A 26368-nucleotide genomic window follows, 5' to 3' on the forward strand; every position below is an offset into this window, starting at 1 on the left:
CTCACACCAATCCCATGCTGGGAGCTGGATACAGACAGCCCACCACGGCCGTAGCCTAATAAGAGAATTTCAGTCGACGGTTCCAAACGACTTCTGCCCTGCCCTCTGACTTTGATATCTTTGCTCATTAGCGAGCTGAGAGCTGTGAGTGGTCTTTGCTTTTAAGGCCATTTTCAAATTCACACCCACCAGGAATAAAGGTTATGTTACCCTCTAATGAATATTTATGTTTTGCACAACACATAACGTCCTGCTGAATTTGAAAAAAAAAAAATAGGAAAAGGATTCATATTATTTTTCTATGTTGCAGCTAAAGACAGTGTTATTACTACAAGGGTAAATAGATAACAATGCTAATGACACTAAAGATGCAAAGCTATTGATTGCAGATGAATCAGACAGGGAACGGAGGGGGAAAGGCCTGTAAGTATTTAGTCAAAATCAATGCTGAAATTAGTTGCGGACATTTTGTGTTTTATCAGCGGATGAATGGACTGATTTCTTGGAGTGAAAGGGTAACAGATGAGACCACCGGGACTGTGATGGGGTGTTGCCCAGCCATTTGCTCCTACTTCACAAGCGCGTGTCAGAGGAATGCACCACTGATGGGACAGAGAGGCTTCATAAATCACCTGAGTGGGCGGTGCTGGAATGCGCTGTCAATGAATAGCAGATTTGAGCGAATAACCATGTTTCTGAGCTGTGCGGGGCTAAATTCTCTGGATTGTGAAAACTAGAGATTGACAGTACACAGCTGCTCCACCCACCACTGCTAAATGAATTGGCAGCCTGCCAATTTTTTTTTTAAAGGCATTCATCACGGTGGTGCTCTTGCACAGGTCCCTGGTCAGGACGATTGTGTCAGACACCAGAACAGTGTGAGATTGATCAAGTTTGTCAGGTTTTTTTTAAGGTTTAGCTGCAGGGATGAAAGAATAACTTGGCAACAAGAATGTCATGACTCCCTCTATAAACTTGTGGCAATGCACACTTAAAACTCAACCACAGAAATCACACAGCATGTCGTTTAACTTGTAATTGTATGCATGTACGTAATTACATACATGAAATTTTCTGGCATGTGTTCAATATCTGTCCAATATCCCTCCATATATACACAATATCCATTCATCACATAATATACTTGGGCATAAAGTACCTGTAAATATGCTGCAGTTGTTCAGCATGGATGAAGAGACTTATTGTTTTTGACAATCCTTCCGTGAAAACAGGGAGCGAAAGATTAATTTGGCCACTTTTGATCTGCTGAACATTTTATTTTTAATTTTCATCAGAAGCCATTGCTAATTAACAGGAGACTGCTGTTTTCGCAGTGTACAGTGCAAGGCAGCTTTGAGCTGATTTATCACTGTTTTGGTAATCAGAGTGCTTCACTTTCATCTGTTTCCAAGGTCAATGCTGTTGAAAGTGAGTGGACTATTGAGCAGAAGAAAAGGGAAGGCAGTGAAATGTCCGCTCCACATGTGATCTGAATCCCCTTCAAAACCACCTAAGTCTCAGTCACAGTTATCAAATAGCATCAGGGAAAAAAAGCATAAAAAGGTGATCATGATTCCTGTTTTAACTCACAGAACATGACTGTTGATGTGTCTCGATCTCTAAGATTTTTTAAAGTGACAGTTTTTAGAGTTTTCACAGGTCTAAGGTTTTTGCAGTTCTATAGGTTTTGAAGCTTTTTTTTTCTTGATGTTTCTTTTTCTGAATTACAATCTACTTTTGGTTTTATAACTGTTGTTGTAATGTGTGGTAACTATCATCCATACTTTTTTAATGGGAGTTTTAATGGGAATCCTCTGTGAAAGGTGAAGCATATACTTACTTTCGCTCTCATTAGTATTGCAAGTTCTGGTTTCCAGAATCCAGAATATTCTATTCAATATTCTATCCCTTAAAATACTCATAAAGCCCTTGTGACTAGATTTCTCTTAATGGGAGTCTGTTTGTATTTCAATGGTCTCTTTATCTCTTGGTATTTTAAACCCTGTGGCAATTCTGGTATAAATATGCCCTATTGATTTAGAATGTCTAAATATTAATACAGAAAAGTCCCTGCAATTGTCAAATCAATAAATGTATTACTGTTATGAGGCTGTGAACACCTGAAACCCTATCTAAATGTTTTGGGTGGCATTTTGAGAAACTCAGAAATGTTTTTGTAACATATCTGGCACAGTAGAGGCCCACATTCCTATGACACCCTATATTTTAAATGACTGACTTCGAATGCTATTGATTATTGTACCAGAGCACCTTACTTCATTGCAAACTTCTTGGGTAGAAAAGGAGAAAGTGACCTGACAAAGCACTCTTGAATGAACTATTAGCTTTCTGTGGGGCTATAGGACTGTCGAGTTTATGATATGCCATACTGAATACTTCAGCATTCCCATATAATATACATGGTTTAGACAGTATTTTCTCTGATCGCTCCTATGTATCACTTATATGTATGGCCATTGACAATCCTGGCAAAAGCAGGTTTTCTGTTTTTTTTTTTTTTCCTGTGGCTCCAATGTTCCAATGTACCCTCACTAGGCGCAGCTAAAGTAAGAGAGTGAGGAAGATGAGGCCTGAGGTTCTGTGTGTGCAGTACTGTACAGTTGTCAGGGAATGAGAGTACAGGCACCACTGGGGTTAATACAGGGACGTAAGGCCCGTCTCAAACTGGGCGGGATGCTGAGAGGTGTGGCTCAGGGGTTGATGGGTCTGCGTCTGCCGTTTCAGGGTCCTGCTGGAGAAGAGGAGACCCCCGTCGTTGGCCCAGCCAATCCGCAGCAGCCCGGGGGACGCCACAGCTTTGTCCAGGAGCACTTCCAGGCACAGTACAGGTGAGAACCAGCCCTGGTTGGCCCACTGCCATGTCCTCACAGTGCATAAACAACATAGCCAGGATTACCAGGCAGACACCTGGACCGCCATTGCTGTACCATCAGCAGTCAGAGCTTTTAATGCCCCATCAAAAAGCAAAAAAAAAAAAAGATATCAGAGCCAGATGTGGTGTGAACATTTGCATTAACTCCAGCATTGAACCTAGAGGAGGATGTCCAGTGAAATGTAGTGTATTGAGTTTAATGGATTGAAATTTTGCATGGGTTTATTGAGGAAGATTATAATTCAGTTGCCGAGAAGACACTCACAGATGAAGACTGACCTTGTCAGCGCTAACTTGAAACACTTGTCAGAACAAAGAGCTTAAGAAAGGATATGCAAAATAATGCAAAGACAGACACTGTAGATGTGCAGTGTGTTCTGTGCTCCAAAATGCTGCTGGAGATTCACGGTTGGCATGGCAACGCTAATTTAAGGACTTGTATATTGCAATCAAAAATATGTTTGCTTACTCCCTAGTTTTGGACAGCTTTAGGAATCATGATATCCCAGTGGTGGTCCATAAGCCAGGAATCAGCTGCTGATGGATGATACTGACTAAAACTGAGGAGCTTGATAATTATGCAAAACAATTGTGGCTGGTATATTCTTCCAGGAGGCGGGATTTGACCAAAAATTGTCATCAATGCTTGTTTTTCATTGGGTATCAGATGTTCATTTATCCTGATGTACTAGCAGCCCACGATGGAATTGCATCATGATCTGGAACCCATCACTGATTTTTATCATGGCATATTAAACCATAATAAATTTAATAGGTAAGGCTTTCCATCAGAAAATCGGCAGCCTATACTAAAATTACTGGGTCACTATGAAGAGGGAACATTTTCTGAACAAATCTAGCCAGGTTTTTGGGTTTTTTTGACTGCATAGGCTAAAAATATACGCATCATTTCTCCTGAGTGGCAGTGTGCCTCTTGCAGCCTTGTCACTGATCTGGTGTTCTCAGATCAATTCCTCTAAAAATGCCTGACAGTAACAGGCAGTAACAGGGCTATCATATAAACTGCTGTCTGTGACCCATATTCTCTCAGTGATTCTGGGCTGCAGTTGCTGTTGGCTAAGCTCTAGAAGAGACCACCAAGGCTCCACTGGGTAAAGGCTTTCACTTTTAGCACGAACTGAGTTCTTCAGCCCGGGTTCGACCCCAGCTGTGTCATCAGCCGACCATGACTGTGAGCCCGCAGCAGCTTTGATACGTCTGAGATGGGGTGGATATGTCGGCAGGGTTTGCCCGTCTCACCACTCTCAGGCACCCCGTGACTCATCTGTAGCCTGCAGTTTGCTCGGATGATGTCAATGAAGCCACGCCCATCCGCCAATCAGCTCTTCGCTCACTTTAGCGTGCTGGACGACTGGCAGTGTGAAAAATAGTTGCAGTTGGTGCGTGAGTTTATCAGAGGATGGTGTTCGCTATGCCCCGGCATTCCTGCATGAGAGCAGTGGCTGTCGCAGTGAATCGAACATAACATATTCAATTCAATTAAAAAAATAACGGTGCCAGAAAACGGGGAAAAGGCAAAGAAGAGACCAAGGGTTAAACATCTCAGTTCTTTGGTCAGTTGGCTGGGATCTAGAAGAAAGCACCAAGTGCTAAAGCTCACAGTTTGCCCATCAACTGGCAGAGATCTAGAACAGATCAGCAAAGGATAAAGGTCACAGTTCTCATGTCAGAGACCACTGCCTTTTTTTAACTTCATTGAGCTCTGCTGATACCTCAATGTTCCTGTGGTATGTGCACTGTCACCATTAAGTCACTTAATCAATCAGCAAACTGCTTGATACAGTCAGAGTATTGTGCCATGATTTCCCCATTAGGAATCACATGAGTCACCTAGAGACCGAGCACTCCAGTTTCTTAAGCTATTCCAATTAAAAGCCGCTTTTCTTCTCTTTTTTTTTTCTAGTGGAATGCTCTCTCCGCTACCTGCTCTTAAAATGATAATGAAAGGAAATAATTAAAACACTCGGCAGGCATTTGGCACACTCTCTCTATGCTGTGCTCATGTTTGCTATTCATTTCAAGTGTGTTTTCATTGAACCTGTTGTTTGCTGTTCCTGCGGCGTATGCTCTGGTAGCATCTGCAATGTAACTGCATGTTGTTCTGTAATCCTTTAACAGCGCTTTAGCGCTGGGGGAAAAAACAGGTCTGTTAAAGCTTAGCTGGGTCAGTGAAGAAGTTGCTCCTTCTGCAAGATGTGTTAGTACATAAAGGTCACATCATTTATGGATTTTCAAAGATAGGAATTATGACCGGGGGGCAGCAGTGTAGCATAGTGGTTAAGGAGCGCGACTTGTAGCCGGTTCGATTCTCTGCTCAGGCACTGTTGCTGTACCCTTGGGCATGGTACTTAACCCAAAATTGCCTCAGTGAATATCCAACTGTAGAAATGGATAGCATTGTAAATACCTGTTATTGATGTAAGTTGCTCTGGATAAGAGTATCTGCTAAATGCAAATGCCAATAATGACCAGCACCATTAATGATGCTCTTATATGTGATCCCTTACCTTATCTGTTTTTTCACAAACATTCATTTGATAAGTTATAAACAATTGGTACACATTTTCTGTTACACTGTATGTTTAAGCTTGATGGTTTAGTCTCATGAAGCAGGCATAATTAAAACCATTCATAACACGTAAAGGTAATGAAGTCCACATCATTTCCTGTGGAAATGTGCTCCATCTTCAAGACTCTGCATTACCAGGATAGACGGTGGCCTAATTTTTTTTAATCCAGTAATTACCCGGTAGAAACATCAATAATGACAAGGCCTGGTGTTCGGTGTGCTTGAATACGCTTCCTTCCTCGCTATGCATGCCCTCAAAATGAATGGCTTCCTGAAGGAGCACAGGTTTATTGTAGACGTTGAAAGGAATTGTGCTGGTGAAGGAGGAGTCTGGGAAATGTTGAATATGGAAACAGAACCTCAGAGAGGGTTATGGTAGGGTGAGACGGTGACCTTGTCTTCTCTCTCTCTTGATTGGATCAGGACAGGAACATAGAAACAGTCTTGGAAAGGACACAATACGGGTATGTGAGGGAGGGATGGCGCTCACAGCAATGCAGGTTATGGAGCGTGAGGTGTTATTAGTCAGTCATCTAGCTGAAGGATTGTCCCAACCGGGTGACTCCAACAGCAGCTTTCAGTATTCAACGTCCTTACCCCCCCCCCACATCACATGGTGAAATTGAACCTGCAGCCTTTTGTGAACGACTGTCTATCCAATCTTGGAAACAAGGACTCATTCATTTCTCCGCAGTCAGAGGAACACATCTGACAGCTGCGTGCTCTCACCCCTTCCAGGCATATGTGCCGCGGCCTGGGAGTGCTGTAAGAAGGAGAATGTGCAGGACTGTTCGCAGCCAACGGTTACAGAGTATGTCCATTCATAATTGCGCCCTGGATGTCATTCTTTTAAAGTGAACGAATACATCTCCAGATATGAAACTTTTTTTGTGAATTATGGCAGTCTACTGTAAAGTCATTTCAACGCTTGATAGTCTGCAGAGGTCTTTAGCTGCTTTGTAATTTTCTGCCTGGTTTTCCTTAACAGCTGAAGTGTAGAAGCTGGCGGGATCCTGCTGTAATTGCCATCCCACCACTTACTAATTTAACCGCTGTTTAATTTGACTGAGGGGTGATTGGCGGGCCCGGGTGAGACCGGCAGCGGCAGATGCTCAGAGCCCTCCTCCTGCGTGACCTTGTTTTTATCAACCCAAACACTGCTTCAAACTGAGACAGGGTGGGGGGTGGACAGTGGTGCACAGCTGGAAAATTACAGAACTTACACAATACCCTGCCCCACCCCACCCCTACAACACCGAAGTATCAGAATGCTGCTTTAGTCCCTGGCCCATGCCCTTGATGGGTTTCTTGGCCTTTCAGCATCGTAGTACTTGGGCTAACGTTAGGAAAGGTAGCCCCCATATCTGTGTGTTCACAGTATACAAACTAAAAGAATAGGAGTAAAGATGGATCATTCATTATAGTTTACCTCATTTGTTTATTTTTGTCAGAGCTTAAAATTTTAGTCCTTGAGCAACTCATTTTGTCTTCTGTTTTTGGGCAGAGTCCATGTGGCAGCATTGCCCAGGGCGATCTCATAGATTACTCTGGAGAGATGGGCCACTGCAACTTTCCCCGGTGCTATTTCCAAAATATCTTGTAATTGTTGTTGCTGTGTGCTGTAGCTTGTTCTAATTGAGAGGAAGAAAAGAACAAGTGCTTACTGTTCTTTTTGCCCCTCCCCCTTCGGTTTTCTTTTTGTATTTTCAGCCAGCTCCTTCGGGTGTTTGGCTGTGTTGTGTGTTCTGAATAAATGTTTGCTATTGGAGACAAACAGCCCTGCCTTTTATGTGGAGAGGCAGCCACCCTTCACCCGCTGCCCAGAACACCTCTCCTTATGGGTCGGGTGGGCCTGAAGACAGAGGGAAGGAGGGGGCTGTGGGCCCCGGTGCACAGTGAGACCAGCCCAAGGCTTGTCCACTACCACAGAAACTCTGCAGCAGTCAGATGCCCCTTTTCCACTAAGGCTGTTCAAGGGCCGGTTCGTAGCCGGTGCCTAATCTCGAACCAGTTCTTCGCGTTTCGACAGTCAAAGAACTGGCTCTTGGCCAGGAAAACTGGCTCGAGAGCGGCACCAACACTTTGCTGGTCTAGAACCAAGAACCACTTACGTCAGGGGCTGGGGGCGGGATTATTGTGGCCAAGAAGACCAACTAAAACTTTGTGACCGCCAATTTAAAAAAAAAAAAAAACAGAGCTAGTATAGCGTCTAGTCTGCCTAAAAAGAAGAAGAAAAACCGGAGTTTTATTTTTCTAATTTTTCTAATTTTTCTAATGTTTCGCCTTGTTGCCAGCGAGCTATGTATTTCTCTGTTTAGTGAGTTACCAATTTATCACATCAATGTTACCTTGGTAGCAGTAGCTAACGTTAGCATGCTGCTTTTTAACAGTGAGTCATTGACTCAACTACCAATGTCACTTAACATTTGGCTTCACAAAAGGCTAACATTGTATAAAGTGTAGTGGACAAGTTTGTTTTTTTAAAGCACTGTTCTCTTAGTTTTGTTGTTGCTGTTTGCTCCCGCTAGCTTGACGCTAGTGGGAAAGTGGAGACGTATACGGTGACAAAATGACGTGGCTCTGTGGTGGCTCTCTAGCCCGTAGCAGACCAGTTCTTAAAAGGTTCGCAAGTTGAACGAACTCCGAACCGGCACTAGCACCAGCCCAGAACTGGCACCTAGTTCGCGTTGGTGGAAAAGAGGTAAGAGAGGTGGTAGTCAGCTTGTTTGTGCTCGTCATCCCTTTACTAAACTGGCACCATGCCACAGTGCATGTGCAATGATACTTTGTGCTACGTAAGGGTAAAATCTAGCAGGGTTATCCATGCATATGTATGCATGTACAGCATGGATGTAAAACTACATGAATTTGAGTATTGCTGTATTTTCTGCTGCATGTCCCAGGGTTAAAGAGACAGCACTATCTCTGCATTCAGCTACATGTATTTCCCCCATGACTGGGTAGTGAGGAATAAAAGCCACTTATCTTAACGCCGCTGGATATAAAGGATTGTAGTATGAAAGCGGGGAAGTTGTTTACCGCCAGCATGCTGTCGAGGGTCAAAACCACCTCTGCCGGAAAGCGTCTTACAGAAGATGGCCACAGGTGACATCGCGGAGGACCTCCTCTGTTGTCACGCGGTGACCCAGCAGCTCCACCTGACCGCCGGCGGCCCAGAACTACCTCAGGCGGATAGCCTTGATGCAGCGCTCCTTCCTGGCAGCGACAACTCCCGTGAATGCCCCTGAGCTCCTCTTAGACCTGAACGCGAGGCTGCTTTGAAGTCTGAATCAGTGTGATGAACTGTGGAACCTCTTTGATGTTTATTGCTGGTTTTTTTTGTGGATTTCCCTGCCAAAGCCCACTCCCTCCCTACCCACGGAGCCCTGCATCGGTTCTGCCGCCCGGCTCCAACAGGGCGGCCAGTTATCAACCTAATGGCTCGCTTTATCTGGCCTTGAACGCCACCCACACAGATAAAGACTGGAGCAATTATGTTGACCCTCTACTGTTAATACAAATTGTAAATCCTTTTTGAATCCTCCAGGCTACTGATAGCCTTAGCTGTTTAATGACGTGATCCTGTTTTTAAGATTTGCAAGAGCAAGCATATCTCATAATGGCTATAGTCCAAAGTAGTTTTTTAAATGTCCACATCCATTGATCTTGAAGATTCCCAAGTGGCAAAGCAACTGCAAACAGTATTATGCATAATATATCGCAATGTTCTTAAACCTCCAGCTAATTATAACCACAATCAATGGAGAGTTAAAAAAGCAATTTAGTCTCCAGGCAGCCTCAACCTGCAGGATTGTTTGACAGATAAAAGATAATTATCTCTTCTTGCGTCTGTGATCTTCTGCTGTTTTCACAAGCTGGAACTTGACTTTGACAGTTATTTAGGCTCTCCTAAGTGATGAATTGTCATTTACCTTACATGTATACTATTCCTATACTGCTATCATGATCCAGGTCTCATCACCCCTGTTTTGGAGATGGCAGTGTTTGCTTTGTATCTGATAGAGTCCCACCACAGGAATCTTTCCATAGTCTAGAAACATACGTAGAGTCTCATTTCCATGTATTGAGTAATAATAGAGGTCGTGCCCCAGTCTGGATGGGTGTTAGGATCAGGGTTTATCTTGAGTTCTTTATCGTTTATCATTTACAACTTTGTTACTGGTTAATTGTTAACTGATACCCCAGTAACAAGAGTGCGGCCAATCACGAAAGCGTTGGTGTCACTCTCTCTGCCTGGCCATTACGCGGCCTCGTAAGCAGTTGCCATTTTCATGGAGTGATCCATATTTCCTTCCTCTCCTGAACTCTTTTGACTGAGTGACCTTTTATTCAGAGTTATTATTATTCTTTTATTTCAGCAGGAACAATGAACCCACATGACCGAGTGGGGGGGCGGGGGGGGCGGGGGATTTGAGGTTGCGGTAGCGGTGGCGGGCCTGGGATGATAGTCGAATGTGGGATTCCGTTCCACCTACCGTACAGCGCGTTCCTTTTTTCCGACGGCTCCCGTAGCGGTAACTGTCAAGGCCTTTAGAAGTCTGAGGGAAAGTGTTGCGATTAGAGCATCAGCTTTCATATCTCCCCACAACAGATGGGTGAAAGCGCTCCTTTCTTCCCTTTACCACCAGCTGACGCTGAGAGGATCTGACAGCTATTCTTGGAGGGGAGAACATTATGGGATAAAAGCAGTCATTTACGACACAATAAATAAGTTAAATTAAGTGTGGCTAATGAAAGGAGCACTCTGCTTCCTAAACTTAAAAAATAGGAGTAATTCTTATAGAATTGTGGGTAAAAAAAGACAGGTCACTCCACTTCCTGTAAAATGCCAATTTGATACTTGATCAATGTAACTCCATAACTGTAAGCTTTCTCTTTTGAGGTCCGACTGTCGAAGTCCTTTTTGCCCAGTACTTAGAGCACCACAGGGACTCCTGGAAAATAGCCTATGGGAGCAGATTGGACTAGATTTTGTGAATTTCTCAAGGATCCAAGAGACAAAAAAAAAAAACCTTTTAACTGATTTGACCTCTGTTTGAACTGAAAGACGGTCTCAACGTTAATGTCTTGCGTCCATTTCACTGCGACTTCCAACCGGCTCCTGTCAACTTTAGCGTGGCTGCTGCACAGCAAGCAATCCCCCTCTCTGTTCAATGAAATAAAATGGACTGTCTGTCAAGAGGTCTACAGGTATACATGTTTCCTCCATTAGCTATCTAAGAATATCCACCTGTGCTCTCAAACTGTTGATTTGAATACCTCGTGCACATCACATCCACGTATCTCTACAGCATCTGGAGTACTTCTCCTATACGGTGAAGAAGGGTGGCTTTAATGGTGGATGTGTTAGAGTGAGGCATTCGCAGGCGTGCGTGCTGGCCGGGAGAAGAAGCATTTTCTTCGAGAGAATAAGACATCCGTAGGCAGGCATGCGTACTGACCGAGAGAGAAAGCGTGTCTCACAGCTTGTGTCAGCTGGATGGAGTTGAATAATGGTTTCTCTGCCCACACAATCTCTCTCCCTCCTCTGAGCATCTGTCAGGCTCCGCCTCAGATAGGGGAAAGAGGCATTTAAACAGCTCAGCTTCAGCCTAATTTCCCATGGTGGCAGCTCTTTGTGAAGGTTCCCTACATGGAGACTCAGATAGCAAGATCTCAGCCCACTGATCTGAAAATAAAGGCGAGAGAATGACGGGGTAACTGGGTACTTGCTATACTTAACATTTTTCTGGGTAAATGGGAGAGGAGGAGAATCCGTCTCTTGACCAGGGGAAGAAAGTTAAACTGATTAAACACTCAATTTTGCCATGAGGCTCAAACAAATTAGAACAAACCAAGCATTACAGCTCCTTAGCCCAACTACGTCCCACTTCATGAAATCACTGGATTGGTCTGTATTGCAAGAAAAAGGTTGAATGTGTAGAACCATGCTCTCTCTGCAAATGGTCAGTGTGTATCGTCATCTCGCTTAACCAGAACACCTGCCTCAGTGGCTAAAAAGCTGTCCATCAGCATTTCTCTCCTGTTCTCACTGGGAGTTAAGTGGAATATTTAGTGTCTCTTAACATATTGCTGAAGGCTGCAAAAGCATCATCGTCTGGTCCTGGAAAATGTCTCAGAACAGCACAGGAGCAGTCTGCGACTCCTCTGTGTCCTGTGAGTTGCATGGGGGTTAAAATGCACCTGTCATCTGGGTCTATAACTCTGCAGTCAATAAACCTACAGGTGGGATATACTGAAAACAAAGGCCTGAGTTTTCAATATATCTCACCTGTAAGTTTATCAACAGCAGAGTTATAGGCTCAGAGGTAATTACTTTGACGCTTGTATTCATGGAAGCGCCTGCACGTCTGGGAGAATAACATTAGACTTCAAAAAAACAGAAACCTTATATGAACAACTTCCCTGGGAAATGTAAGTGAAACTTCTAAAAATTGGTTTATTTCACAGAGTTGTGCATGCAGGGGAAAGGCACTTTGACCATGCATGCCAACACACAGCTTCATGTTTAATTATGCTGGTCTTGTGCTTTACTTAAATTAGCTGTGTGTTCACGGCGGTGAGAGGCAGTCATCTCTGTAAATGATGAAAAATGGCCACTGTTTCTTCTCATTGACCGTCAGGGTTCTACCATCCACTGGCCAGGGAGTCCAATGAGAAATGACTCATTAAAGCAGAAAATTGTTTTCAAATGAAGACCCGGTGTTGAAGTCAGGCAAGGTCTGCCCTGATATGCTCCTCTGAGTCCATCCTGAAGATAGGAACTAGCACATATCTCCTTAGTTCCCCCCCTGGCCACAAAAGTCAACACAAAGTGCCATGAATCACTCCTTGGTTGGAGTGTCGTGTGCCCCATAGACTGTGCGAAGTGCAGAAGTTGTGTTGGGTGCCACTGTTCCTATGCACATCTAACGGTAACATCATGTATCATTACATCACATTATTGTCATTTAACAGATGCTCTTATCCAGAGCAACGTACAGTTTTATCTGTTTATATAGCTGGGTATTTACTGAGGCAATTATGGGTGAAGTAACTTTCCCAAGGGTACAACGCTGGTTCAATTATAGTGAGGACTTGAACCAGTGACCTTTCAGTTGCCAGCCCTCCTCTTTACCACTGTGCCACACTGCTGTCTCATGTATCAAAGTATTATAAGACTATATACATGTAGGTGTGGGGATGAATAAATCTGATTACACTGTCTTCTGTTGGAAGCCCCTGTGTGTTGAATGGTCCTTGATCCTTTTCTGAGGAGGGTAGGCAGTGCTGGCTGGACCTGTCCGACTTTACATGGTGAGTTTAATGGGAGAGAAGATATCAGGGACAGGTGAAGTTATCAGAGATGGACACTTTCCCCTGCAAAGTGAAAACCTCGCGTCCACTTTGAATTCTCTTGAGCGCTTCCAATTTCAGATCTTATTACGGTCTGGATTTGAGGAATAGGTGATAGCTGTTCGTCGCGCAATGCACAGCTGGTCGTGAGTAAAATCCAGGCTGTACCCAAACGCTGCAGAGGACAGGGGGTAAGACGCCTTCATCTGTGCTAGCTGACATTTCTGCAACTGCCACTTGTTAAATGGTGTCTTTCATTGGATGCCTTACATTGATCGGCTTCCAAGTAGCGGGAAGGATAAGAGGGTAGGGCATCAAAAGAAGCAAAAACTACATTTTCCCCCCGATTTTCTTTTGTGTAACTTCCACACCTGTGGGTAGTGGTGGGGTTTACCCAAAGTCACAGAGGACTGATTTAAGTCGAGTGGAGTGAGCAGAAATGACTCCCATCTACAGCCGGATCCTTGGAAAATGCCGGATGTGTTTGCTGCTCTCCCCAGAGTATGATTTGAGAAATGAGTCTCAGGCCTGATGTGGAATACTAACAGACAGGCGGCTTGGAGAGCATTTAGTTTCTGCTCTGCCTGTGAACGCTGTCTGCAAGACAAGAGTGTCTGAACTTCAAAGGAGCCGCATCACTATGGAAAACATTGTCAACACGTAGTGTTTTAAGCGATGCCATAGTAGGAATCTGTTAATGCTGTCTGTTTGCTTTCCTTAAAAAGGAAACGGGGGGGAAAAAAAAAACAAGCGTGATGCATTTCAAAGCCGTATCTTGTTACTTGCTGTAAGTCTTGAAACAGAATTTCTTGCAATAATCTATGTATGAAATCTCATGTGACCATTTTAATTCTGCGGGATGGCTGTTGAGAGAGCAGAATATTTTCTAGTTGGTTTGAATCTTGCCGTTGCATATCAGTATGAATGCACATGGCTTATGGACTAGACCTTGTTTTATTTGTACTACTTGCCCTATGGATGAAGAATATGTCTCTGTCCTCTGCATTTGTATCCATCTAGTCAACGTGACAGTGCGCACCCTGAATCTCTCTCTCTCTCTTTCTCTCTGAACGTGGATATGGTTATCAGTAAAGGCTCTGAAATGACAGAAAAACAGGGATCCTTTCTGCTGTCTGAGGCTTCCATTATACGCGGGACGTAGTCAGAGACGACTTGGATGGAGGAGCTCTGTCTCTGTGGCTCGTTTGGGAAAAGGTACAGTGAGTGAAGCTTAATTGGACAAAGAGCCTCTTCTGTACTCAACGCTGGGAGGCTGCAGAGGCGGCTTGATGACATGACACGGGTGCCGTGAAGGTCAGGTGGGAGACGAACTGCACCTTGGTTCGGCTCTTTATATCACGGAGTACACCGTACTACGGGGGCACAGCTGGAAAGAAAGTAGAACAGCTGAAGCAAGCAACTAGTCAGAGTAAAATATCCCAAATTATTGGCTTTCCAACTCCGTATGGTCACCTAGCCCCAGTGGAGGTCTGACACAGGCCCCATCTGCCTCATTCAGGCCCATTAAATCCCACATGCTCAGCATTTAAAACTCCAGCTCATCCCCTCCTGATCTTTCGTACCACTGATAGCTACGAAAGCAATTAACTAACTCTGCCGAGCTCTGCAATCTCACCTTATTAGCTGCAGCATAGGTTATGTAGCACTTTATGTCCTTCTACTGGCTGTGGCTGTGTGATGGTAATGAGCGATTAGCAGCAGGAAGCAGAGACTGGAGCGGTGTCACAGTGCGCTGGTTCCCATGTCCCGGGCCGCTCTCAGACCTCCGCTGCTGCCGCCTCCCTCCCCTAGCCTTTCCCCCGGAGGTTTTTAACACCTACTGAAATATTCAAATTGATAGGTTTTATTCTCCAGCCTGTTAAATATTTCAGCCTCTCCCACTTTTTTTTTAACCAGTGTGTGCAGCTGAAGAATCGGTTCAAGGTGTGTGCTTTCAGATGGCATACACCTAATGCACTTTCAGTGTCATCCTGCTCAATAATGAAGTTGAGGCGGCGGGTGGAAAGGGGGCGGGCGGGAAGGGGGGGGGGGTTCCATACGTGGATAGTGAAGGGTTCCGCTGGACAAGGTGCTGAAGTATTCCCATTGCAGGTGAATCGGTGGATCTCGCTCCATCTCTCTGCTAATAGCTTCCCTGCCAGCATGTGTTTAGAAAAGGCAGAGGTGTCATTGCCATGACCAGCTCAGCCCACCCGGTAGGCCAGGTCTGAGGGTTATCATAGAAGGCGAGCGCTGAGGGGGTGTAGGCTGAGAGCCAGCGGCAGTAGGAGGCTTGATGGCAGAGGGGGCGGAGAGGCCTTCAGTGAACTGAGGAGTCTGGGTAAAGACGCTCCGCTCTGAATTTTGTGTGAAAAGCCTTTTATTCAAATGCAGTGTTAACAGGCATATTTTTGTGTTTGATTTTTAAAAGCAGAGGACCTTTGAATTGCTTTCAGCGGTCAAATGGAGCAGTTTTTGTTTTCCGTGCAATGTGTTAACTGTTGCATGCCATTATATGTTTTTCTCTCCAGGTCCTCCTTGACCTGCCCTCATTGCCTTAAACAAAGCAACACCTTTGATCCTTTCCTGTGCATCTCCCTACCCATCCCTCTGCGTCAGACAAGGTAAGTGCGGTCACGACTCACCCACACTGCTGCAGCAATGCAGGGACACCAGATACCAGACACCGGACACCAGCACAGTCGGTCAGAGGGTTAGGCTGAGAGACACAGTGGCAGAGAAAGAGTGAGGAAGATACAACAGACAGAGACATGGTGGGAGGCACAGTCAAAGACAAGTTCAGTGAAAAACTCTTTCAGAAAGAGACCGGGTCAAAAGGAGACACAAGCAGAGATACAGTCTGTTAGAGACACAGTCAGAGAGAGAGAGATGGTCTGGAAAATACATTATCAGATAGAGATACAGTCGGTGAGACCAGTCGGACAGTCAGTGAGGCACAGAAAGAGGCAGGTTTGAGGAAAGCACAGCAAGAAAGAGATAGCAGAGTGAGCACCGCAGTGGAGTGAAAAGTAACACTGTCAGAGAGACGTGCTGAGAGCGTGGTAGTGAAGGGTGTGACCCCTGAAAAGACGCCTGTTCACAGGCAGGCACTCCCCAGAAGCAGATAATGTCACAGAGCAGGATAAAGATCTCGAACTGCGGGTGGGAACAATAGCCATAGTGCTGAGCTGCCAAAACTGGAAGCCCAGTGGAAATTCTCCAGAGTAGGACCCTCACAATGTGAAACAATGGGGTTTGTCAAGCTCTGACCATATTATTATTAGTATCCTTTGCAGACGCCCTTATCCAGAGAGATTCACAGAGCTCATATTTGACATATTTTCCATTCATCCAGCTGGATACTGAGAGACATTATGCAGTTTAAGTGCTATGCTGAAGGTGTTCCCTTCCTGGGAAGTAAGCCAGCAACCTCTGGGTTACAAGCCCAGCACTTTAACCACTACACTAATCTTTCACCCTGATCACGCTGCACGTTGATCAGACCCCAGCTCTTCGGTGTGCTCTCCTTTATGATGTCATCATAAAGCCATGATCCCACAGACGCCAAGGTCAAAGAGTTTATCATTAACCTTCCCACATCACAGGACTGGCACGGAGACATTGATTTTTCACTATGAGAGAGGAGCAGAGGTTTCAAAATGAAACATTACTAGCTGTAGATTGAGGAATATAACTGCTAACACAGTGGTGCCCTGCCCTGGAGAATGTGTTGAAAGGCTATGGGGACTCATAGTTTCTTCTTTTATTTCTGGGTTGGGATGTCAGCCTAGTGTAACTGTGTCCTCCCACTCCTGCTGGGTGGATGCCAGGGCGTACCTGGCAGAGATACTGCCCACCAGGCGCGGGGGCCTCATGGGAGATAAGTCTCATTTCCCCATATTCTGGAGTCTGCAGCTGAATGGAGCGGTGGCTGGACCTTGAACCGTGTCTCCTGGCGGCTGTTGCCTGGTCCCTTTGTCCATTTGTTTTAAAGTGAGGAGAGGGTGTGTGTGTGTGTGTGTGTGTGTGTGTGTGTGTGTGTGTGTGTGTGTGTGTGTGTGTGTGTGTGTGTGTGTGTGCGCGTGTTTTTGTGTTGCAGACTGAGGGGAGAAAAAAACTGATTTCTACAATGAACAGCTTGCCTCACAATGGAAACCAGGACAGCTCATCTGTTTTTCTGTTGGATTTAAGGTTTTGGAGATGGAGCCCAATTCTCTGTAGGATAAGCAGATGGATTGCTATGTAAAACTGCCGTTTGTCTTCTGTTCAGCGAACATGTATGCATGAAAACTTGGTAATGCCTGCAAAAACATACTGGATTATGTATAGTCATCCATTGGCCCTTACAGATTCATGCATACCCGCACATTTTTGAGATTACAATGTCATCCTCTGTGCAGACGAAAACTCCTGACCTCAAAATACCTGCCCAAATATTTCTCCATTATTCTCCAACGTATTGAGAATACATACCGTCAGAGTATCAGATGATGTATCAGAGTATCAACGTTTGATACCAGCTGGTGTGAGAAAAAGCACGCATCTTGGGTGGAGAGAGAGAAAGAGCCTGTAGACAGAACCAATATGGTATTGTCATTAGAAGGCATCACTGAAATCAATCTCTCCCAGTGACTTCATTACTTTGCTCCAGAGCAGGTTCCGTCTGGCTGCTGTGTGATCCAGACAGCAGCCACAGAGCTCAATGTGTTTCAAACAGGGCGAGCCTTGTATACTTAACTGAACATTTTCACCTCGCCACCTGACAGCCATTTGTACATATTTGTTGTATGCTCCTCTGCCTAATGTTCCTGAGTTTTTTTTTTTGAAACACAAAACCTTTGGCCTTTATAAACATGAAATCTTGACATCTTAATAGAGACGTGTGTAGGATCTGTACACAGTGATCAAGTAGAACATAAAACGTAAAAATATAATGCGCTGACAATAGTTGTAACATTGACTCATCTTCTAATCCAATTTATGCTTTAAAAATGAATGTATAAACATGCCAGAATAACTTAGAGCTTCAAGACGAAAAGCTGCTCGCAGCCAGCCAGTAATATGATGAAATAAGCTGGCATGCCTCTTATTAGCAAAGTGCATTTCGCTTTGAAGAAGTGAACACCTGTGCCAGTCTACGCCGCTTCCTTGCTGGGATCATCCTTCCTGACCTGCTCCAAAATCACAGATGGGTTGAAATCATGGGTCTCCTCTGTGAAAATTATCCTTCGTTAAGCACGGTCCTCTTACACGACAGACAGGTCCTCATAACCGATGCCAGTTATTTTACTTGTATATTTGGTAAAATGTTGGAGCTTTCCGAGATGCGCTTTAGTTGTGCCATTAAACCGTGTGATTTGTCACAGAAAGGGCTCGGTAGAACGCGCGGCGTTCAGGGTGTTTATGCTTCTCCCGAGTGCTTCAGAGCGCCAGAGCTGCTGTGCCGTCACCAGAAATTAAAGCAAACAGGGCAATTAATATGAATGAAAGCGACTTTATTTAATGACTGTGCATAATGAAGCACCCTCCACCAGTGTGTCGGGGAGGGGGGGGGGGGCGCAGTGGGAGAAGGAACGCAGCCGCGAGGGGTGGCTCGAGGCGCGCTGACCCGGGGGTGGGGGGGGGGGGAGTGGCAGGCGGAGCTCAGCCCTCTCTCCTCTCCTGTCACCGGGGCGTCTGCTCGGAATGCCTAACAGGCCACGCCGAGTGCGCCAGCGTCGCAACAGCGGGATGCAGACGGCCCCAGCAGCCCCGGCTCACAGGAATACCGTTCTGCGGGCGCACTGGCTGTCCTCGCGTGACCCCTACCAGTCTCCAGCCAGAGGCTTTTACACTTCATTAGGACTGTATTGTTTCCCCTCTGATGCGTGCCAGGTTTAAGAACAACAAAAAAAAAGAAAAAAGAAAACCGGACAAACCCCATAGCCCACCAGCTGGTGGGACGACATGCAGGAAGTGTTTGTGGAAGTGGTGCAGGCATCCTGCCGCAGCTTTTTGTTTCAGGTCGGGGTCCAGTTTAAACCGGAAGGGCAGAAATCGCACTGGGAAGTGAGAAGGGAAGGTAGCAAGAGGCTTCGGTTTAAGGGTGACGGGGAAGGGAAATATTTTTGGAGTACAGAATCGCTGGAACTCTCCGTGTGTCTCCAACCTGGGGACACAGCACTATGACAGTCTCCAACCCCCACTGAGCGATGATGCAGAGTGAGGAGGGGGGGCGCGGTCTGCCCTGAGCATGCCCTGTGCCTGTCTGGCAGTCTGACAGTGACAGTGAGGTTACAGGGGAGTGGGGAGAGAGAGAGAGAGAGAGAGAGAGGTCCGGGATCTGATCCACTCACTGATTTATTACCCAGTCATGATGCGCTGTCGCATTCAACTTTCCTCTTCCCCTCAAGAAGCGGATAACAGCGGGGCTCCCTCACTGCACGCCAAGCCCACCCAGGCACGCCGCACCCCCCCGGTGTGCGCGCGTGTGCAGCGGGCACACGCCTGCTCCTGTTTGCTCCTGCTTTCCCCCGTCAGCACAAGGATGGAATATGTGAGGAAATCACCTTCGCTCTCGGTTTGGTTCTAATGAGGTGACTGCCAGGGCGACTGAGGATTCTGGTTCATGCAGAGAGTCATTGCAGCATGAGATGTGTGTATCAGCCACACATACAGCAAACCTAAATTATACCGTAAAAGTCAGAGCGTCTTGTTGTTAGGGGAGAAAAAAAAAGTCGCAGCCAGAACCCGTTTCCTGATTCAGGCTGGAATTCATTTCAATTAAGGCTTGTTTTACCTGTTTTCAGGTCCTGCATCACCGCGGGGGGGGGATTCAGCTGTGAAACGATGTACAAGCTCGCGAAGCTGCTGCAAACAGCCACAGACGTCGCTCGGCATCCGCAAACACGCCACCGTAATGAGCAGCGGTGCTTTCGCCGAGCCCGTTTCATCAGGGCCGAGAGCAGACAGAGGGCTCCCGCTCTTTCAGTCGCTGCCGTTTAGAAGATTCAGGCCTCATGACACCTTAATTGATGCCTGTGTTTTTTGCGCGTGCTCATGATCTGATGCGCTGTGGGCTAAGTCTCCGGCGTGCAGCGCCTCAGAAAAATGCCCACACGTTTGGCCCAGATCCCCTCCCTCCCCCGGGCTGCTGCGTGAAGGCTGAGTCCAGACTCAGTCAGACGTGGGGAAGGGCTCACTGCAGGCGGGGAGAGGGGGAGAAGGGGAACAAGAAGAGCTGCCTCCCGCAGTGCTGGGGCAGTATGCCTGGCACCTTCTCATGGTGCACACAGGGCATCACCCAGAGGGCTCTTACAATGTGTGACAGTTAACTGCTTTTCGTGCAGCTCTCAACCGGCAGCTGTTAGCAGCCTTCAGCAAAGCTGCTTGAACACTTTTGATTGAGGGGAGCCTGACATTTGTGTGCAGTGTGTCTGTATAGCCCTCGTTCCCGCCAACACAGCAGCAGCACCCCGGGCAGGTGGAGGTGAGGAGGGCAGAGTCTGGGTTTGTTCTCATTGCATGTCTCCTGCTTTACACAGCCCCCCCCCCCCCCCCCCCCATGCCATGACACAGTTTTAGCAGTCCTGCAGGGAGTAGGTTATTTTTACCCATTTTTTACAAACATGAGCATTGATTTATTCATGTGGCTAGATGTATTGATCCTGTGGGTGCAGAAAATAAGAAGTAAATTATGGGCTCAAGACCGAACCCCTCTTCCCCCTCCTCTCTCTCTCTTTTGACAGGCCTCTGTATGTCACTCTGGTCTTCAGCACCAAGGGCCAGCGGTACCTGCGGATTGGGCTGGCCGTACCCCTTTTTGGGTCCGTGGCATGCCTACGGGGAATGGTGGCAGACGAGGGGAAGATCTCTCCAGACCAAGTGAGCCTCATCGCTCTCTCTCTCACACACACACACACACACACACACACACATGCATGCATGTACACACATGCGCATACACCTACGCACACACACACATGTATGTGTGCATATACATGAACATGCACCTACGCACCCACACACACACATGCATACACATACACACATGCACATACACACAAAAACACACACACACACAAACACGCACAAACACATATACACCACCCACCCACCTAAAAAGACTCGCCTGCGCTCACACACAGGTGCATATGCACAGACTCCCACAAACACATGTGAGATGCACATTCTGCCTCTCAATAATACATACTCATCAGCTCTCACTCTCTGTATAACCGGGTCGTGCCAAGTGTCACTTATCAGGCCAGAAGGTGTTGCTGTGGAGACCAATAAATATTTAAACGGCCCATGTAAGCCACGTGTGTTCCCCCCATTGTTTCTGTTTCTCTGTTTCTCTTCCAGATCGCTTTTATTGGCATGTCAGAAACACATTCAAGCTCTCATAGCCTGTGTGCGCATATGCAGACCAAAGAAGCAACAAAAATGCGTTATCTTACGAATATAATCTCTTACGAACGGTTTATAATGAAATTATTATATAATATTTATCATTATAAAACATGAAAGAAATAACTACTGTGGCAATGTAAGAAAAAATAAAGAAGCATCGCTTTGCACATTCTGTAGTGAAGTGGAGTTGTGGAACTGACTTATCATAGTTAATAAAGGTAATAATAAAGGTCATAGTTAAATCCCTTTATATCTCATTCAGTATTCAGCCACCTTGTGGGCTTATTCATATGATGAACATGTTTTGGAATTCACAAATTATTCCCTTCATTGTTGTTTTTATTGACAGGATGATTTCTCCATTAGTGCAGTACAGTGCTTTTGTGCAAATATTTTAAGGTTTGCTTGAAGCATGTGATGAGATATGTGAAGAATGATGCATAAGTCGACTTCAGTACTTGATTAAGGGTAAATTATTTCTATTTATCAAGTGAATGAATTAAACCGGAATGTGGTGGGTGAACTGGACTTTGTGACTCCCAGTTTGAAGGGCTTCTGCTTGCCTTCAGTCGAAAGAAAAAGCTGTTAAATGTCTTTTACACAACAGACAAATTGCCTTCATAGGATATGGATTATAGGAACTAGGCTTGTTAGACTAATAAATCTAAAACACTCCCTTTGTTCAGACATCTCCATGGGGTATAAATTAATCTAATTGCTTGCCATAGCCCATAAAATGATCCTAGCATCAGTGAGAAATGCTGTCGTTAATTAAATACCATTGCAGGCAGACTATAGTCGGGTGGAGAGGGTCAGCTCCAGTTCTGGAGGAGGCCCGTAAAAACGTGGCCTGCAGCTGGACACAAAGATTTACTAGTACTGTAAAATTCCTGTGCCCCGTCTGCTCTTTTTTTTATAACGTGCCCCTACTTGGACCCAGCTGTGCTGATTTTTAGATACAGTAAGTTGTCCCCTGCTACCGCTCAAATTCACGACCTGTCCGTGTACCATTCGGCTCGGCTCACACTCAACACGGAAGGCACTGTGAAGAAGTGGCTGGGGAAGCAGCTTTATAGGTTTACATGGTCAGGACTGCATCGCTAATTCACAAGGCCCATTAAGACACGGGATGTAGGAGCTCCTGTACAAGGCCGTAGTTCGTGGGGCAGGCAGATATCATTGCCGGTCACCTGTATTGCTATTTTTCCAAGATCTCACTCAGCCTATCATTCTTCTTGACATTGAAAGAAACTTGAGCGCAGCTGTAAAAGCTAGCCATGAGGGCGAAAGGGCACCAGCACTTCGATTCAATGTTCCTATTCACCTGCTCGCTCACAGCATCAGTGCGGCAATCAGTGCGCCCCCTGGTGTCAGCAGAGGGAACTACAGGCTCTCATTTCACTCCTGTGCTCTAATCGTCCTCCTGTCTCTCAGGATGAAATGGGCCGGGAGAGACTGCTGTCAGACCTGCTGCTGAGTCTAATGGTTTGTCATGCTGTGTGGAAGAAAAGCACTAGGCTTGCCTGTTTGTTTGCAGTCTGAGGAGAACATTATGAAACAGAGAGGTGGGGGGGGGGGGGGCATGGAAAATCACTAAATCATGTATACAAAGACTGAATCACAAGTGACATCAATCTGCCAAGGTGGAATATTTTAGGATTTGGAGCGTTATTTTTTCCATCATCCCAGGAGCCCAGGTGCGTGTTCTGCATTTGAGGAGGGGCTGACTTTGATATGACACAGGATTCCTTCGACTGAAACCGGTTTATGATGCCCTAAAATGCACCACATGCAAAGAAAGCTGGAAAACTTTACTTTTAGTGGTTTTCCATGCATCAGCAACTGGATAGTAGCATCTCTGAAACATGACAGAGTTATGCTTTGGTTTGGCAGGAATTTAAGCTTACATCTTTCTGTAATACCAAACTTTTCCTTTTGAACTTTCAGGTTCTCTGTGCACCCATCACACCTTATGGCTGGAGGAACCTTAGTTAATAAAGGCAATTAACTGTGACTTTTCCGTATCATGTAATCAAATTCACAGCCTCAACACAGCCGTAAAGGATAGGGAAAATAACAATCAAAATTTGGAAACTGCTGTCTCAGTTTGCCCCCTCCCATTCCCAACTCCCGAGGGTGTCCGGCAGAGGGAGAGTATCAGGTGATTTTTTTTCAGCGAGGGTATGTCTGAACTGGAGCCAGTGTTTAAATCCCATGTCACATCTTGTTCTCTAACGGCACGATTTCCCTCCCCGCAGGTGATCCTGACAGAGATCTACGGCACAGGGTTCCAGCGCTCCTTCTCTGACGAGGAGGACCTGACCAGCATAGCAGAGAGCGATGTCATCTACGCCTTCCAGGCCCCTCCCCTCTATGGGAGGGGAGGCTCTACGCGAATCTCAGGTAACCATAGCAACATCCCGAGGTCTCCCCGCTGTCAGACTTGCCCAGCAGTGGAAGGGACTTGCGTGATGGCCATAGTTTGCTCTGAATAATATGATGTGTGTGCATGTGCATGTGCGTGTGTCTGTGCGTACACGTGTGTTGTGTGTGTATATACCACATATACTGTTTACTGTCTGAGCACTGGGACAGACCTGTTCTGTGTGGTCTCTCCCTGGCTTCTGAAAGATATCTCGATCAGTTGTCCTTTTCATGTCGGATATCATAATGATGGATGGGCATGGTGTTTTAAACTGCTGGGTCTGTTCATATAAGGCTATCTTGGAATGAGAGCACTAACCTCTGACACTCAAAACAGTCTTGCATCACTGCCTGTGAAACATCCACAGCAGAGCTCAGCAGATCTCTTGAACTGTTTGATAAGGGCACACACCTCACTTGAAGCATGCTGTGAAAGGCATTATCATTACTCACACTTGACTGTGACAGATGTCGTATTCGGGAAAGTCTTACTTACGACTACATTAAAAACAACTGCTGTGCAGAAGTGGCTTTCATCACCATGGCTGTAAAGTAAAATGTTTGTTCTCCAGCTGGGGATGACACTGAATATAATGGGAATGTTTTAAATAGCGTAGTGTGCAGAGGATATGAAACGATCTATTGGGTGAGACTTCAGGAGTCACGGGAGGCCCGGTTAAATTCATTTCTCCCTTGCGCCTGTTGGAAAACAATATTTCCTTGTGTCTCACTCTGAGCTTTTTTTATGAGGCACATTTATCAACCGCTGCAAAGATGTTCTGCTGGCTTGGAATGAGACAGCGTTTTTCTATAGGTGCTGAAACGTATCAAATGAAACATAGATTTTTCTCTCTCTCGCGGTCACCACAAGCACGTAGGCTGTCTCGCCAGCTGTTTTCACATCACCGCGCTGTTACGACAGGGGGTCTGAACCTCACTGAGACCTAATTACACAGTCAATGCAACCGCTGTTTGCAGGAGTTCATCTACTATAGCACTTTGCTAGAGCCGGATTGTAGTTTAGTTGTGGTTACCTCACCTTTGCGGAATTCCTTAGAACATCCTTAAAGCATGAAGCTCTGGCTAATGAAGCTCTTCTCAGTATCTGGCAGGAGATGGTGTTTTGTTTCAAAACACTAGCTAAGAGACTGCATGTTCCATTAAGGCATTGCCCTCTGGTGAAATTTATATATTTTTTTTGCCTCGCGCAAACAGGTTAGGGTGCTTGTTTGAAAGGCACCCAGGACCAGTCTCCAAATAACTGACAGTGCTTAATCTTTACTGTTGTTGTTCAACATATATATCCAAATAGAGATAAACTTTAAACATCTGAAAAGCCATTGGAAAGTCTTAAGTGAAAAAAGCACAACTGTCTGACCAAGGGTATCTGTTGAAGGCTTAGTATATCACACCAACCACTTTCTATGGGTTCCTGGCAAGACATTTAGGTGTCCTTAAAGAGTGCTGAATAAAAGCACTTCTGAAAATTTCACCTTCATTTAGAGAAAACCTCTTGAGGTGTTTTTTTTTTTCTTGAAGTGGTTAGTATAGTGCTTTAGCATTATAGTTGCAGTGATTGGTTGTGCTCATTGTGGATTGGATTTTTCTGAGAGCCTCCCTGGTTGGACAGGTTTTGGTGGAATCTTTGCCATCTGAGAGCCAGTGTAATGCTAAACGGCTTAATATCTCATTCATCAACCACTTACCTGAATTAAATGTTTACTTTGCAACACGTGTTGTAAACCAGACGCCAGTTCAGAGCTTTTAGTATTCTGTATTCCTGAATGGAAGCATTAAGAATGCATTATAAGCTCAAAAGGGGGCATTAAAATTTAAAGGGCTGCGCATATCTCAGTTTCTCCCTGCAAATGATGTCTTTATAACCTCTCATTTTGGGAAGGAAAATAATTATATAATGTTAAGTTGTGTGATCAGAGTTCCATTGTGAACGGGACTGTGATGGGAAGCAGAAGCTGGTTTTGATGAGCTGTTTTTTTTTCAGACGCAGGCACAGATGGATTTCAGGAACCTTGCATGATTGAAAAAGATAATGAGCCTATTTGCATTACATACAGCCGTCTCCCTTTGTTAAAGAGACAGTATTTCGGGGTTCACACACTCACACACACACACACACACACACACACACACACACGCACACGCACACTCACACACACTCACAATATTGTTTTCCATATATGAAAAGATTTATGGATCTGAATAATTAGAATTTCAGTCCTTTTGTTTCCCCTTCAATAATATAGATGATAGACAGCAGTGCCTGAAGCTGGTCTTCGTGGATGGTCATTTGTACCTAATCTGTGTTCAGTCCCCATTAAAGTTCACATGCTGAAAGAAAACAGCAGCTTCCCACATTATAAAGGATTGCGGGTAGACTTTATCCTGGATGAGGAGACGACAAATTGACAGCTCAGCTCTATGTTTCTCAAGAGTGCAACTTTCTCTATATTTTTTTCTCGCCTGTGAATCACGCATCTCTGGGCCACTGGGCAAGTGGGCACTTTCAGAACCTGCACGCCTGGCATATCAACCTCTGTGCACCTGCCAGATTGTGACCCGCTCCCCTGGCGCCTGCCCTCCGTTGGTGGAGACAGGGCCTCTTTTTGAGCGAGACTACGGGAAGAGGCACAGAAAAGGAGGCTGGTACAAACGCAGGTACGCGGTAGAGGGAGAGAAGATCCTATCGCATCCCC

General features: G+C 45.6%; 1 protein-coding gene across 2 annotated transcripts in view; it reads left to right on the plus strand.

Moving 5' to 3' along the window:
- The window catches only part of usp43a (ubiquitin specific peptidase 43a), a 109174-nt gene that overhangs the window by 39640 nt on the left and 43166 nt on the right, over positions 1–26368 (plus strand). For both annotated transcript variants that reach the window (XM_036545619.1, XM_036545627.1), the window contains exons 3-6: positions 2746–2849; positions 15371–15463; positions 20567–20702; positions 23489–23633. In XM_036545619.1, coding sequence (XP_036401512.1) covers positions 2746–2849; positions 15371–15463; positions 20567–20702; positions 23489–23633 — 478 coding nt within the window. The remainder of the gene's footprint in view (positions 1–2745; positions 2850–15370; positions 15464–20566; positions 20703–23488; positions 23634–26368) is intronic.

This window comes from Megalops cyprinoides, chromosome 1 (assembly GCF_013368585.1).
Source record: "Megalops cyprinoides isolate fMegCyp1 chromosome 1, fMegCyp1.pri, whole genome shotgun sequence".
Classification (NCBI taxonomy): Eukaryota; Metazoa; Chordata; class Actinopteri; order Elopiformes; family Megalopidae; genus Megalops; species Megalops cyprinoides.